The sequence below is a fragment of the Eleginops maclovinus genome, chromosome 15 (assembly GCF_036324505.1).
Source record: "Eleginops maclovinus isolate JMC-PN-2008 ecotype Puerto Natales chromosome 15, JC_Emac_rtc_rv5, whole genome shotgun sequence".
NCBI lineage: Eukaryota > Metazoa > Chordata > Actinopteri > Perciformes > Eleginopidae > Eleginops > Eleginops maclovinus.
In genome coordinates, this window is record NC_086363.1 from 1,161,513 (window position 1) to 1,175,992 (window position 14,480).

General features: G+C 44.5%; 1 protein-coding gene across 1 annotated transcript in view; it reads left to right on the forward strand.

The window, feature by feature from the left end:
• The window catches only part of col12a1b (collagen, type XII, alpha 1b), a 108,783-nt gene that overhangs the window by 71,772 nt on the left and 22,531 nt on the right, over positions 1-14,480 (forward strand). Inside the window, exons 47-61 of the mRNA XM_063902172.1 lie at positions 204-346; positions 4,563-4,692; positions 4,864-5,006; positions 6,464-6,593; positions 6,696-6,815; positions 6,897-7,043; positions 7,202-7,318; positions 9,980-10,132; positions 10,529-10,603; positions 11,618-11,757; positions 13,057-13,180; positions 13,268-13,411; positions 13,498-13,662; positions 13,763-13,801; positions 13,934-14,072. Of these exons, the coding sequence (XP_063758242.1) occupies positions 204-346; positions 4,563-4,692; positions 4,864-5,006; positions 6,464-6,593; positions 6,696-6,815; positions 6,897-7,043; positions 7,202-7,318; positions 9,980-10,132; positions 10,529-10,603; positions 11,618-11,757; positions 13,057-13,180; positions 13,268-13,411; positions 13,498-13,662; positions 13,763-13,801; positions 13,934-14,072 (1,909 nt within the window). The remainder of the gene's footprint in view (positions 1-203; positions 347-4,562; positions 4,693-4,863; positions 5,007-6,463; positions 6,594-6,695; positions 6,816-6,896; positions 7,044-7,201; positions 7,319-9,979; positions 10,133-10,528; positions 10,604-11,617; positions 11,758-13,056; positions 13,181-13,267; positions 13,412-13,497; positions 13,663-13,762; positions 13,802-13,933; positions 14,073-14,480) is intronic.

A 14,480-nucleotide genomic window follows, 5' to 3' on the forward strand; every position in this document is an offset into this window, starting at 1 on the left:
GTTTAGCACTTAACATTCTAATCGTGACATTTCAGGAACTTGTTTGTAAATCCATCAGCCTTATCCATCATCCTCCGGCTCCTGAAATGGATCGGTCTTGGAACAAACCCTTTGTTTGTTTGTTTGGTTGCTAAGTGAAGACAGTCAACACTTCCCTCCTCCTTCCTCCTTTCACTTTCTCCTAACCTTTGTGACCCCCGCAGTCCCACGAACGCCACCCAGGAACATCCAGGTGTACAACCCCACCCCTAACAGCCTGAACGTGCGCTGGGAGGCCGGCTTGGGCCAGGTGCAGCAGTACCGGGTGGCGTACACCCCCCTGAGCGGATCCAGAGCCCCGGAGTCGGTGAGTTGCTCTCTGCAGGCTGTTAAAACACAAACTGTCATTAGAGTCGAGAGCTGCCTCGAGGGGGAGGAAGTGGTGGTTCCCCTGGGATTGCTGTCTCTGCTCTCAAACGATCACAGCTATAAAAGTGAAGACCAATAAATAACAAGCTTTTATTTAAAATCTGCGAGTGAGATAAGATTTATTTTGTAATTGCAACCTGCTGGAGCTGCAGGTCAACACTCGCCGGTTCTGAAGCGGCTCCAGGAAGATCTGGAGATAAGATTATTTTAATGGGGATTATAATGGAGTGGAATTATCTCATCCCACAAGCAGTTCTCATCCTGCTTGTTCTCAGATAAAGAACATTTTGTGACGGATAAAGTGATGAGTAATGATTTATTATCAGATAATCATTCCATTCCTTTTGTTCTTTTAATAAATTGCTCATTTAGTCCCAAAATATTTTTTAAATGGAGACTTTTAAACTGGGATCTGACTTTCTCTCAGACTCAGTGGTCTTCTTGCCTTAGGACTTGCTAGCTCAGACTTAGTTCTTCAATTAAGACTGCGGTCTTGACTTGGCACTTGTTGGCTTAGGCTTTTGTTCTTCACTTAAGACTCTCTAGTCTTCCTTTCTTGGGAATTGTTAGCCATGACTTTGCATTGAATTGAGAGTGTAGTCTTGACTTGGGACTTGTTAGCTTAGGCTTTGTTCTCTTCTCAAGACTCTATAGTCTTCCTTTCTTGGGACCTGTTGGCCTTGAGCTAAAACTCTGTAGTCTAGACATGGAACATGTTGGCTGGATTTGTTTTTGACTTGGGACCTGTGGGCCTTGGCTTTATTCTCTTCTTCAGACTTAACTTGGTCTTCGCTCAGGACTTGTTGGTCTTAACTTAATAAACGCATGACTTGACGTTGTTCTTGTAAGCCTTGATGTGGTTCTTGACGTGAGGCTGCTTGTCTTGACTTTGTTATGAATAGGGATACTTGTTGGTGTATCGTGGCTCTAGATTTGGAACTGGTCTTGTGGTGAATTTTCCCACCTTCCATTCAGCTATTTATTGAGTTTCCATTAAACAGTGTCTCTGAACTCATAGCATCAGGTTGCTGCTCAGTTGTCTGAAAAGTTGACATAAGGTTGTATCCATCTGTTCTCCACATCAGATTAAAGGGTGAGAAACAGGTCTGTCTATTTCCTGGAATCAGAAGGTGTACATTTTGGCCATTATGCTATTTTTATGTTTCATTAAGTTGATGTTGCACAGATGTTCGGGCAGCAGTTATGACGGTGATGCTGTGAAATATGGAAATCATGACTTGTCAGCTTTTTTTACCCTCCATCTGCACTGATTTCATGCACCAGTGCAGATATCTGGAGTCAAAAGAGGGTTTTATTTCACCAGAAAGAGTCTGGACTCTGGGAGAGAAGATTGAGAACAATGCACGGCCTACACATCTGTGACTTTCATCAGAGGAAGCTTCTCTGGTGGAAGTTTTTGCAGCCATAAGGCTGTAATCTAATTTGGCTTTGTTGATGATTAGCATCTGTTTGACAATGCTGTGGAGCTAATATTACATTACAGTTTGTCGTCCCCCATGGTCAACACACTGAGTGGTTTATTATTCCCTTGTCGTCATCGCTTCCTCGTTCTATTTCACTTCTGTTGTGTTTTATTTTAATTAACTTTGATGTTGTTTTGGTCTCGGAGCTGTTGGTTTGGCAGAGACACAGAGACACAGATATGATCTCAGAAAAGATTCCTGATGATGATACAGTCTAATTGAGCCTCTTTGGCCTCATTCCTCATGACAGATGTTAAATCTGCTGTATTCCAACAGAAGAATTCATCATCTATAGACAGTATGAGGAGTTAGTGCTTCTTCAAAAGAGAAAATCCTTCCTTGGTGTCCTTGCATGAGTTCAACTTGAGTAGAAATCACACAAGGTTCAGACCAGTATGGCCAGAACTCTGTGGAAACTCTGATTGCACCCACATGTTGATAGTAGACCATGTAATTCCAACAACATGGGCATCAACGTGCTGCACTGAAAGCCTCCACTCCTCCCCTGGTTCAGGCTTTGTTCCAGATGTTGGCTGCAGGGATTTGTTCCCATCAGACACAACAACCTCAGTGAGGTCCAACACCGATGTGAGGTGTTAAGGTCTGGCACTTAGAAGGAGTTGTAGCTAAGAGTAGGGTTTGGATCCAGTTTTACAACACAAGCCATTAGTTTATGGAGCTGGGTTTGTGAGACAGGATACACATTAGAGCTACAATTAATAATAATAATAATAATAAATTAATTTTATATAGCGCCTTTCAGGACTCTCAAGGTCGCTTTACAAAGAGTGTGTGTGTGTGTGTGTGTGTGTGTGCGTGAGTGCGTGCGCGAGAGCGAGTGAGGGTGCAAGTGCGCAGGGCGCCAGGTGGGGTTGTGAGGGGGTTAAAGTCCATAGGCCTCAGAGAAAAGGTGTGCCTTGAGGTGCTTTTTAAATGAATCAACTGAGGGGGCACAGCGGATGTGTGGGGGGAGTTGGTTCCACATGGTAGGGGCAGACACACAAAAGGCCCTGTCCCCAAAAGTCTTAAGTCGGGTGCGGGGTACTGCCAGCTGGTCCTTGACAGAGGACCTGAGGGACCGCAGGGGGGTGTAGGGGTGTAGGAGGTCGGAGAGGTAACGGGGGGCAAGGGCGTGGAGGGACTTGTAGGTGAGTAATAGGATTTTGAATTTGATGCGGAATTTGACAGGTAATTGGTTCCAAGAGTTGATTTAAGCAAACTTAAGTAGAGGGTAGACGACAAAAGTCTTTGATATCCATCAGTTCTTTTTAATTGGCCAACACCACAGCTGAACTTGGAGCTTTTTAGACAGTTTGTTCTCTTAACTTCGGGAAAATCATCTCAGTGGATCCACTCCTTAACTCAGTAGACTCGACCCCCTTTTAAAAACTCATTAGTTACTCATCAAAACTGTGATTCTTCGGCTCCATTACCTCAGTCAGGGAGCCTCATCTCAGCCACCGAGAGCCTTCAGTCATTACCGTACGACTGCTTGTCCAATCAAACACGATTCATCTTGTTCAGAGGCTAAAGTGCGTGGAGGGATTTGAACCAAGGCCAGCAGCAGTTTATGAGCTTCCAGTTGTGGTATCTGAACCACATCATCACCGAGGAGCCCGTTCCAGAAGCTTTGTGTCCAAAAACCCCTTTGAGGTATTTACTTTAACCAAAACAAAAGCTCCAAATGAGGGTGGCCTCGAGTTCAACCCACAGATATATTTCCCATGATGTAAGCTCAAGGCCCACTAACAGGGACAAATGGCGTGATAATCCCAGTGACAAGAGACGGTCCGTGTTGTCAGACAGACTCGTGTCTGAACGCGCTCTCCAGCCGCTTCCCCGCCGGATCTGTTTATCCGTCAGTCCACTCACTGAACGAGGGATTTGTTTGGCGTTTAACCTCCCGGGCCTTTGTTAGTGTTTCAGGAACACTCTGGCAGTGGGATGCATGTTTGTGGGATGAGCGGTGAGGTCATTATGTACACTATCACTGCCAGATCTCTTTGTAATGCATGTCAGGCGCTGTTGTGATGTGACAGAATACATGGATAGCAACTCTTTAATGTTTGGGATCTATAGTTAACCAGAAGAGTTCTCAGAGAGCGTAGACTTCTGCAAAAACTGTTTCCATTGACGATGAATATGTGATCTAAATCCGATCCAAAATACAATGAGTTCTTCCTCGGCCCATGCTACACCCTTGCACCAGATTTCATGTAAATCGGGCCAGTCATTTCCAAAACACTGCGGATAAACAGACAAAAAAAAACAACCTCGGAAATGAACAAACCAACAAATTGAACCGAAAACAAGCGAGATTGTTTCTTCTGGGATGTCAAACATAGAATATCCATGACTTTTGAATGCTTTGCAGAAGTCATGGGAGCATTATTGATGAATGACTGACAATATCACAAACATAACCTAATTAGCAGAGGTGACTATCACATGTATAAGGGAAGGGTAGATCTGAACCCTTACCCTTTAGAGCTTATCTTGAATATTTTAGACAGCTTGTTCTATTAAAGTCCTGAATACAAGTTGATCATTCAAGTTGACTTAGAGACCCATTAATTACCCATAACACCAGAGATTTACCCCAACCAGGGAGCTCCATCTCAGCCCTACGTCTAGATATTTCTTTGAGCCATGGGTTTGTTCTCCTCTAAGGTCCTGGTTCCTGGAAGTGTTACCAATGCCTTCCTGGATAACCTGATCCCAGACACTCCTTACTCTGTCAACGTGACGGCTCTGTACGCTGACGGAGAGGGATCTCCAGTCAGGGGCAACGGCAAAACACGTGAGTACGGTCTGACACACACCTGACTGATTCATGCTGAGTATGGTCTACATCCACTTTGAGTCACATGCATGCGTACTCTAGAGTCAATCCCTTAAGAAGTGTTCATCCTAGCAAGAAAGGGAATCAGTGCTGACACGGCTTCTGTGATTCTCCTCATTCTTGCTGCAGTGCCACGAGGCGGGCCCAGGAACATGCGTGTTTATGACGCCACCACCAGCACCCTGACCATCGGCTGGGACCACGCCGAGGGGCCCGTCCGGCAGTACAGGATCTCATACGCCCCCTTAACCGGAGACCCCATCACCGAGTTTGTGAGTACACTGAAAATCTATATAACAAAGAGTCTGGGAGGCCAACATTTTAGAGTGGGGCAGGGATGTCATCTATCGGTAGTGGACCCTGAAGGCAGCATATCCCCGGTCCAATGGGATTTATCAGTCACATGACTTCACGTCACCAATGCTAAGCTAAAGGAGGCTAATGTTGGGCTATAAAGGAACTACAGCACGGTCACATGACTTCACGTCACCACCGCTAAGCTAAAGGTGGCTAATGTTGGGCTATAAAGGAACTACAGCACGGTCACATGACTTCACGTCAACACCGCTAAGCTAAAGGAGGCTAATGTTGGGCTATAAAGGAACTACAGCACGGTCACATGACTTCACATCTCCACCGCTAAGCTAAAGGTGGCTAATGTTGGGCGGGATGGCGTTTAGTCGTCTCATTTATAACTCAGACCTTAACGGCTCTTTTAACCGTCAATGTGATAAAAAAACGTCCTCAGCAGTCAGTATATTTTATAAGACACAAAGCAAGAATGCATCAAGATGAAAGTCTAATTTCAACTACTTGATCCTTTTTGTTTTAGCACCAATGAGAAAATATTTTAAATTCACTTTCATGCTGGATAAATGCTTTGGATAAACTCTTGATAAACTCTTTAGGATGACGCTCCGTGCAAACTATTCGGTGAAGTCACCTCTGTGGATTCCTCCGGGTCTTTTGGGTTATAAATCAGCGATTAGTGAGACTAATTACAGGCTCTGTTAAACAAACACCACTATCTGGGCCATAATGCTGTAATTAATAGTCCTTAATAACGAGTTAGAGGGCGATGGAGGTCCAGCTGTGCTGCCCCCCCCCCCCCCCACACACACACACCTCCTCCTCTTGTTAGCGTAGCACCTGTTTCTCCATGAGTCAGATAACTGCAGCAATGAATGCATTGCTCCAAACTGAAACTGACAGAAGAACCTTTTAACATTTAATAACGCACGCAACTATTACCATTTAGCATCTGCGGCTAATTGAGGTGCTGTGTGTTTGTTCGCAGCTTCTTTGAGCCAACTCTGCTGCAATTTTCTGCTTCAGGACACCAAATGATTTCTTCCTGTTTGAGAGATTACTGTGGTAAAAGGGATGGAAACCAGGTTTTAAAAGCTGGAAGGTAAAACTGTGAGAAAAGTCACCATTTTATAACACCAGCAACTTCCTCTACTCTTTATGAATACCAGAGGGAGACTGTTTATACTATATTAGGAGGCTAATGTTGGGCTATAAAGGAACTACAGCACGGTCACATGACTTCACCTCACCACCGCTAAGCTAAAGGCGGCTAATGTTGGGCTTGATGACGTTTAGACCAGGGGACAGGAAGTGGTAAAAGGCTGACATATTTCTGGGTTTTAGGGCTCGTTCCTGCAGCTCTCTTGTGAAGTCTTCTCTTGGCGTATTGATGCTTAAATGTGCTGTTCCTTTCTTATAGACGACGGTTCCTGGGAACAGAAACAATGCCCAGCTGCAGAACCTGCTCCCCGACACCCCGTACAACATCACGGTGCAGGCCATCTACGGAGAGGGGCCCGGGGGGTCTCTGAATGGAAACGGACGAACATGTGAGGCTGAAGCAAATTCATATCCCAGATTTCACCTTTTTAGTTTATTATGACGACAAAAACCCTCTTTTCTAAATCATAATCTAATCTTCTGTGTTTCAGTGGGGATGTTGAGCCCGAGGAACCTGCGGGTCTCTGATGAGTGGTACACCAGGTTCAGAGTGGCCTGGGACGCCGTGCAAGCTCCCGTGCAGGGCTACAGAATCATCTACAATCCTGCAGGTGAGGAGATAAGTGATGAACTACACACTGCAAACATGAGGCAGTCCTGCACATCGTAATCTCTTTCTGTCTGTATTCCAGGCACATCGATGCCCATGGATTTCTTCGTGGGTGACGTGACGTCATACACCCTGCACAACCTGCTGCCTGGCACCACCTACGACCTGAAGGTGGTGGCTCAGTATTTTGGAGGCATGAGCGACCCGCTGCCCGGGCAGGGAACGACACGTACGTACAGTAACTGTGTTTTCAAAAAGACTTAACAAATCACACTGAATGTATGCCCAGGACCTATTGATATGCTTCTGCTCACAGTCTGGGATCGACCCTGCTCAATCGTGGCTTATTAAGGTACATACTTTGATATATGTGACTGTCCTCTGCAGTGTACCTGAACGTGACAAACATTGAGACTTACAACGTGGACCACGACAAGTTCTGCATCAAGTGGGCTCCTCACAGGGCGGCCACTTCGTACCGCATCAAACTGAACCCTGCAGACCGTAAGTCCCTCACTAGCAGTGATTACTTTTACCTCTTCCTGCTGCAGATGCATCAGACTCGTGTGTGTAGGTGTCCTCTTTACCTCTCAGATCCTGATCCCCGGTGACTTGTCTGACTCGATGCATGCTGTAAAGTGTGCAATACGAGTCCCAGCAGATGTCTAGAGGCATATCTCCAGATGAGATCACCACTGTGCCGAGGATTTCTAGACTTTCTTTGTCCTGTTTATCTTCAGCCTCATTGTGATTATTACTCAAAGCAGGATGCAGGTTTTGGCGAGGATTGGACGTTTTGAAGAGCTCTTTAATTGTGTCTCTTTCTACAGATTACATCCTTTTCAATTACCGCATTTTAATCCCATCTGCTTCACATTCTCACATGGACACGGGTTAGCGGTAGGAAAAACCAGCGAGGGAGCATCCACATTTAAACATCTTTATGGTAGTTATTAGACATGAGGGCCTGTGACGGGCTGCCAGAACTAATAAGTGTCTGCTATAGCTTGAGACAGACAATAACCGCTAGCAGAGGATCAGAAACCCTTTCTCACGTCAACAAATCACTCCGTGTTTGTCCTCAAGTGGAAATGCAAACAGAGACTGTGGTGAGACGTGGAAAAAGCTGATATTTCCTGCGTATTTAAAGCCATGGAAACAGCGGTCAGAAGGAGAGCGTGAGGCTGCCAGTTTCTTAAAGCATGATCTAATACCCAGCTGAAATATCTCCGGATTATATTTTGTCTATCTTGATAAACGAGGGCCACTGTTTTGGAGTCGATCTGACCGGGAGGAATGTTTTTCTCAGAACAATTTATACTAGGTGTCCTCGATCATAACTTGTTGATATTACAGAGCTCATTCTCAAAGAGTTGCATCACCAGAGTGGTTGTCATTTAACACAGAGAGGGGAAATTTAAGGTCGAAAACACTGAAAAAGCCGCGATCATCGTGTAAACACACTTTGTTTGTTTGTGCTTACTTGTAAATAGGAAACCTAATTATCAATATATCACTTCCCGCCCTGCAGAGATGTAAACAATTCACAGAAAAGGCCATTTGTTGTGTTTCTTCATCACTGAGTAGAATTTAAGCAGCATTATCTAATCTTTTATTTACCTCCGTTAGCAACCAAAAAGAAAATACAGCAGCTCGTAATTAAAGAATGCTAAAAAATACAGTTTCCATGTGATGTCAATGTAACTTCAACTTCATTCTGGAGCACCTTTCAAAATAAGACTTGGAAAGACTTTAGACAGATCTAAAATAAAGGCAAAATTAAGTGCATGAACTCAGAGGCTGGGAAATCTGATTTGTCTCACTTTTTCTCAACAAAAAGTTGACGTCTATAAATCTGCAAATACTTTCAAATGTAAATATTTTAATGCTGCACTGCAGTCGAAGCGTTTACACATTACACTTGATGATTATAGGCTCCAAAAATAAATCCAGAGATCCCCCTTCATCAGAGCAACCATCACTCTGCCTGATGAAGCGTTGCAACGGCAGAGAAGGAACATTATTTTGAGTGAAAGGGAAAATCTAACTGAGAAAAACTGAAGAATAGAAAGCTGTCTGGGCTTTTATAGGTAGCTCCAAAGATGCCAAATCTGCGTAACAAACCAAGAATTAATCGCTGCATTAATCAGACTCAAATGGTGCAGAAAAGTTCTGCTGGTATAAAAAAAGAAGCTGAAAAACAACCTGAAGCTGCCAACATTAGGATCCAGATGTTGGCTTTAAAAGCCTGAGATGTTAGCACCTGGGGAAGTAATCCTTGAGTCATTGGTAATTATCATTAATGACACCCCTGGAGACACATATAATGAGTAAATATCTACATTTTCACCACGTATATTAATCTTTAATGATGATTCAGAGCTGAAAACTGTTTAAAACCTGCTGGGTGTGGTTTACAAGTCTGGAACTTTGAATTGTCAGCAATCTAAAAGAAGTCTGCATCTTGTCTGCCTCAAAATGTCATTTTTCTTTCCCCACTGAGAGCTTGAGTTGATGTATCCCTTCGAGTTTAATCAGCCTGATTGAGAAGTACCATGAACATGATGTAATGAGCAATTAATCAAATGATCCGAGGTATCTTGTTTTGGTCTTAAATTGAATGTCAGCTGTTTATCTAACAAGCTAACTATCAAATACCAGCTAACTATCAAATACCAGCTAACTATTGAATACAAGCTGACTATGGAATACAAGCTAACTATTGACTGTCAGCTATAAACTAACAAGCTAACTAGCAAATATAAGCTTTATTAATTAGCAAACAGACACTATCTACTTAAAAAACTGTAGCTTTTAGTTACCTGACCATCAAACTAGTTAGCTAGCTTACGTTAGCTACCTATCTTACAATCTAGTCAACAATATAGGTAGTTAGCTTGTAGCTTTTGCCAAATTGGCTCTTAGGATTTAAAACTACCACACTATGGTATTTAAAACCCAGGGTTAAACTTGCAGTGCGGATTAGTGCTTTATTTAAGCTGCTCTCACACAGCCAGCAGCTTCTTACAGCTCCAAACATCCCCGTTTTATTCCCAGCAGCAGAAGCATTGATTAAAGTGCAGTTTCTTCCAGAATGATTCAGTTTATTGTGTTTTTACTCTGATTTCTCTTAATGTATTACACGTCTCCTTCCTCCGGCTGCAGCCTCCAGTAAGGGTCAGCATGAGATCACCATCCCGGCCGGTCTGCCTCAGCACTGCTTCGACGGACTCTCCCCCGACGCTCTGTACACCGCCACCGTCTTCGTCCAGACCCCCAACCTGGAGGGACCCGGGGTCAGCGCCAAGGAGAGGACATGTGAGTGTTAAACTGAACAATGATTCAGTGGTTTTTAAATCAAATATTATAAGACCCTTAAATGAGTTCAATGAGCAATAATGTGCTTTATTGATCTACAGCCTACATCTGATAGAGACACTAAAACCACCCACACTGTGAAAAGACTAACCTGATTCAAGTTAAAAGCTACGTCATGATGAGGAAATGTGAGTGTGTGTGTGTGTGTGTGTGTGTGTGTGTGTGTGTGTGTGTGTGTGTGTGTGTGTGTGTGTGTGTGTGTGTGTGTGTGTGTGTGTGTATGATGTGATTCCACGCTGGGCTGCACCCCAAACAATGACTTCACCACCTCACACTGTTTACTGTTCTGTATTTATTTATCACACATGTTGATGTAAATGTTTTTGTTTCCTGCAGTGGTGAAGCCCACTCCAGTGCCAACACTCCCACCAACCCCCTCACCTCCACCCACCATCCCCCCCGCATGGGCAGGTGAGAGGCTCAAAGTGCTCCTTTTATCAGATATTATTTACCACGGTCGAATTCCTTTTTCAAAAGTGTTTTTTTATTAGTTTTAGTTAAAAAAAAAAACTATTTTTGTCCTACGTTTTTATTTAATATTTCCCCAACCCCTAATTTCATCAGCTATAATTATTATTATTTTTAAATAATTACATTTATGGTGAAATGACCCTGTTTGTATTCATGTAAGGGCTTTTTAGTATTGTCGTTTGTCAATGAGGACCAAATTTAGATACTAGAAAAACTGTGAGATTAGTAATGCATTAAACCATAGCAGCAAACAGGACGTAGTAACTATGAGTGTTAAATAGTGGAGTTAAAGGTATGATTTGCCTCTGAAATGTAGTCAAGTAGAGTGTCAAAAAAGTCCAATACTTGAGGAGTCCTTGAGGAAACTCTGCATCATCCCAGGACTGATCTAGTGATTTCATTCGATTTCGTAGCAGCGTTTTGGTCGAGTCGACGGTCTAAACGCTGTCTCTTTCTGGACCAGATTTCAGCCAGCGGTGCATTAATACCGGCCACATTTCCAGGGAGAGCACGCTGTTTAAAGGCGCGATAGACCCGTCCAAAGAACCTGTTTGTGTCTCGCTTTGTGCAGAACCTGTTGTTTTAAATGTCCGACCCGGAGGAGAAAGATGGAGCAGATTACTCCGCGGCACATGAGGCAAAGATTATTCACAGCTTTTTGCCCAGGAACCAATTAACGGCGTTCAACCTTCTGGTGTCCAAATGTTGCTTGTTTTGATCCCCAGTGCTTTTATATTTTTATCAGAGAAGCCCCTAATTACTAAACATGGCCCCCTTCCCCGCCATTTCTCCTCAATCACTATGTGGCGTTGCATGCTTTCAGCGGCTCTTTTAATTCAGCTCACAGACAGTAATGATGCCGTGTGAGGATGCCATTCTCTCTGCCAGCGTGTGTGTGTGTTTGTGTGTGTGTGTGTTTGAAGATCCTCATCGACTTGTTTTTTCTCGCCTCAGTTTGCAAAGGGGCCAAAGCAGATGTGGTGTTCCTCATCGACGGGTCCTGGAGCATCGGAGAGGAGAGCTTCACCAAAGTTGTGAGCTTTGTCTCCGGCATGGTCTCGGCCTTCGACGTGGTCGGACCCTCAGGGATGCAGGTTTGTTTTCATCTAGAAGCAAGACAGATCTAATCAAAGGATATTCCTACAGCCCAATATTACCAAACAGCCCAAAGAAACCACATTAATGACGGGGCAAACTGAGTAACAGAGGAGGGTCCCTCTCACAGGACGGACAATAAGGGCGGTACAAATGACACAAATCCTAATGAGACCGTACTGTATATTAAAAGATGGATCCAGGAGAATCTAATAAGGCGGCATTTAGCAGGACTCATGATCCAGAAATAACCTTTAATACTGGAAACCTGTAAGAAGAGGGACCCAAAAACTCCTGAATATTCCCAAGGTGTGGAGGAAGTAGCAGGCATTCAAGGGAGAAGTCCCAGGAGAGTCTTCAGCCTTTAGCAGCATCTCTAGGAGCTGGTATAAGGTGAATCTGAGCCCGAACTACAAGCTTCAATAAAAAGGATCCTGATCTGTAACTGGGAGGAGGTGTCTGCCTGGTTCCACAGAAGAGGAGCCGGATAGCTGAAGGCTCCCATTGTGCTTTTGGAAACTCTAGGAACCAGTAATAACCCTGCTGCATTCTGGGAACGCAATGCCCTAGTGAGGCAATAAAGTACTTTGAGCTCGTTAAGATAATATGGTGCCTGACCGTTAAGGATTTAACAAATACAGACGTAATTATCCTAATATGCACATTTAAAACTGCTCTAACTAGAAGGAGAAACTTGGAGAGCAGAGGTTTCTGGAAAGGCTGTTAGCATAAGAAGTGTTCTGTGTGTCCGCCCTGTGATCTGGATCCTCTCCTCAGTGTAGTGTGAGTGGCCCTCACTACGGCCTCCCTCATGAGCGGGCCAAAAGAGTTTTGTAATCCTGCTGACAACAAACATTAAAAACAGAACCCCCTCTGGTGGGGGCAGTACAGCTCAGATGGTGTGCAGGAAGAAGTCATGAGGCTCATAAAATCCTCCGCACGATTAAAATACAAGATGTAGTCAAGGTGTGAACATCTGTCAACATGAACAAACAAACGAGAACAACAACCCATGAAGAGCAGACCTTTACTTTCTGCATACAGGTTTGAAATCCTTACACTATGCTACTGAACATTGTCTAAAGTAGTATATTGTAAAAGTGTCGTCATAAAATAGGACTTGCAGTTGTTTCTTCGGGACTTCTATTTCAACTGTCCTGTCTTTACCTGGGACTTGCAGTTCTTTCCCTTGGACTACAATTTAAAATGGTCATTCTTAACGTGGGACTTACAGTTCTTAATAACTCCACCTTCGTATATCTGTACGTGTCCTGATTCCCTGTGATGTCTCCGCTCAGGTGTCCTTCGTGCAGTACAGCGACGAGGCCAAGACGGAGTTCAGGTTGAACGCGTACAGGGACAAAGGCGTCGCCATGTCCGCTCTTCATACGATCCGCTACCGAGGAGGAAACACCAAGACAGGTGCGCTCAAACACACACCTGAGACCAGAGACAAAGACAGTTTATCAGATGTGTTTCTGACTCAGTTTACCTCTCTTTCTTTAACAGGCGTGGCTCTGAAACACACCTATGAGAAGGCCTTCTCTATCGAGAACGGGATGAGGAGGAACGTCCCGAAGGTGGTGGTGGCCATCACTGACGGGCGCTCTCAGGACGAGGTGAAGAAGAGCGCCGCCAATCTGCAGCACGCAGGTAACCAGCTGAGAGGATCCGGCGTTTATCCACCCTCTGAACGTGCAACCAATCTGTTATTCATGATATTTCTCATCATCCTGCAGGTTACAGCGTGTTCGCCATCGGTGTGGCCGACGTGGACTTCGTGGAGCTGCAGGAGATCGGCAGCAAACCGAGCGACAGACACGTGTTCGTGGTGGACGACTTTGATGCTTTCGACACCATCAAGGAAAACCTGATCACCTTCATCTGTGAGACCGCAACGTCATGTGAGTTCACTCAACGTTTACTGCAACCAAATACCCAGGAAACTGTTTTTAGAGGGGCTGAATTTGGGAGGAATTGTCATAAATGTCTTTTGTTTCGCAGCGTGTCCCCTGATCTACCTGAATGGATTCACTTCACCTGGTGAGTGCACACATGACGTATCCTAGATTAGCTTTGTTATGCAATGAAGTAGATGTTCCTGAATCAGAGAAATTCATCAAAGCTTCCTGATACCTTTTTTAAATGTGTCCTCTTTGCTCTGTTGTGTGCCAGGCTTCAGAATGCTGGAGGCGTTCAACCTGACGGAGAAGATGTACGGCTCTGTTAAGGGCGTGTCCATGGAGCCGGGGTCCTTCAACAGCTACACGGCGTACAGGCTGCACAAAAACGCCTTCCTCAACCAGCCCACCACGTGAGTCTGTCCCACTGCTGCTTAGCTGAGCAATGCTTTTCCTGCACAAACCAGGTTTCCTTCACACGGTTTTAGACCTGACACTAAGGCTGTGAAGGCTGAAGTGACCTCATAGGGGTTTGCAGCTCCTTAGATACAGAGCTGCAGCCTCCACTGCCAGGACATCACATGTGGTGGAACATGTTGAGTCCTGACTGCTCACCAAGTCTGAATCTCCGAGACGTGTAGTGACTTCAGACGGACAAATGAGAAACATCCCGCTCTGAGATAAAGCTAAGACACGGCTGAGGAAACACACTTCCTTAAAGAAGACTTTCAGAGAGGATGTCTGCTCATTCTCAGGCTCATTTCTGTATGTTAGTGTACGTATTTCAAAGTATTGCAAACAAATGAAAGGGTTTTTTTGTC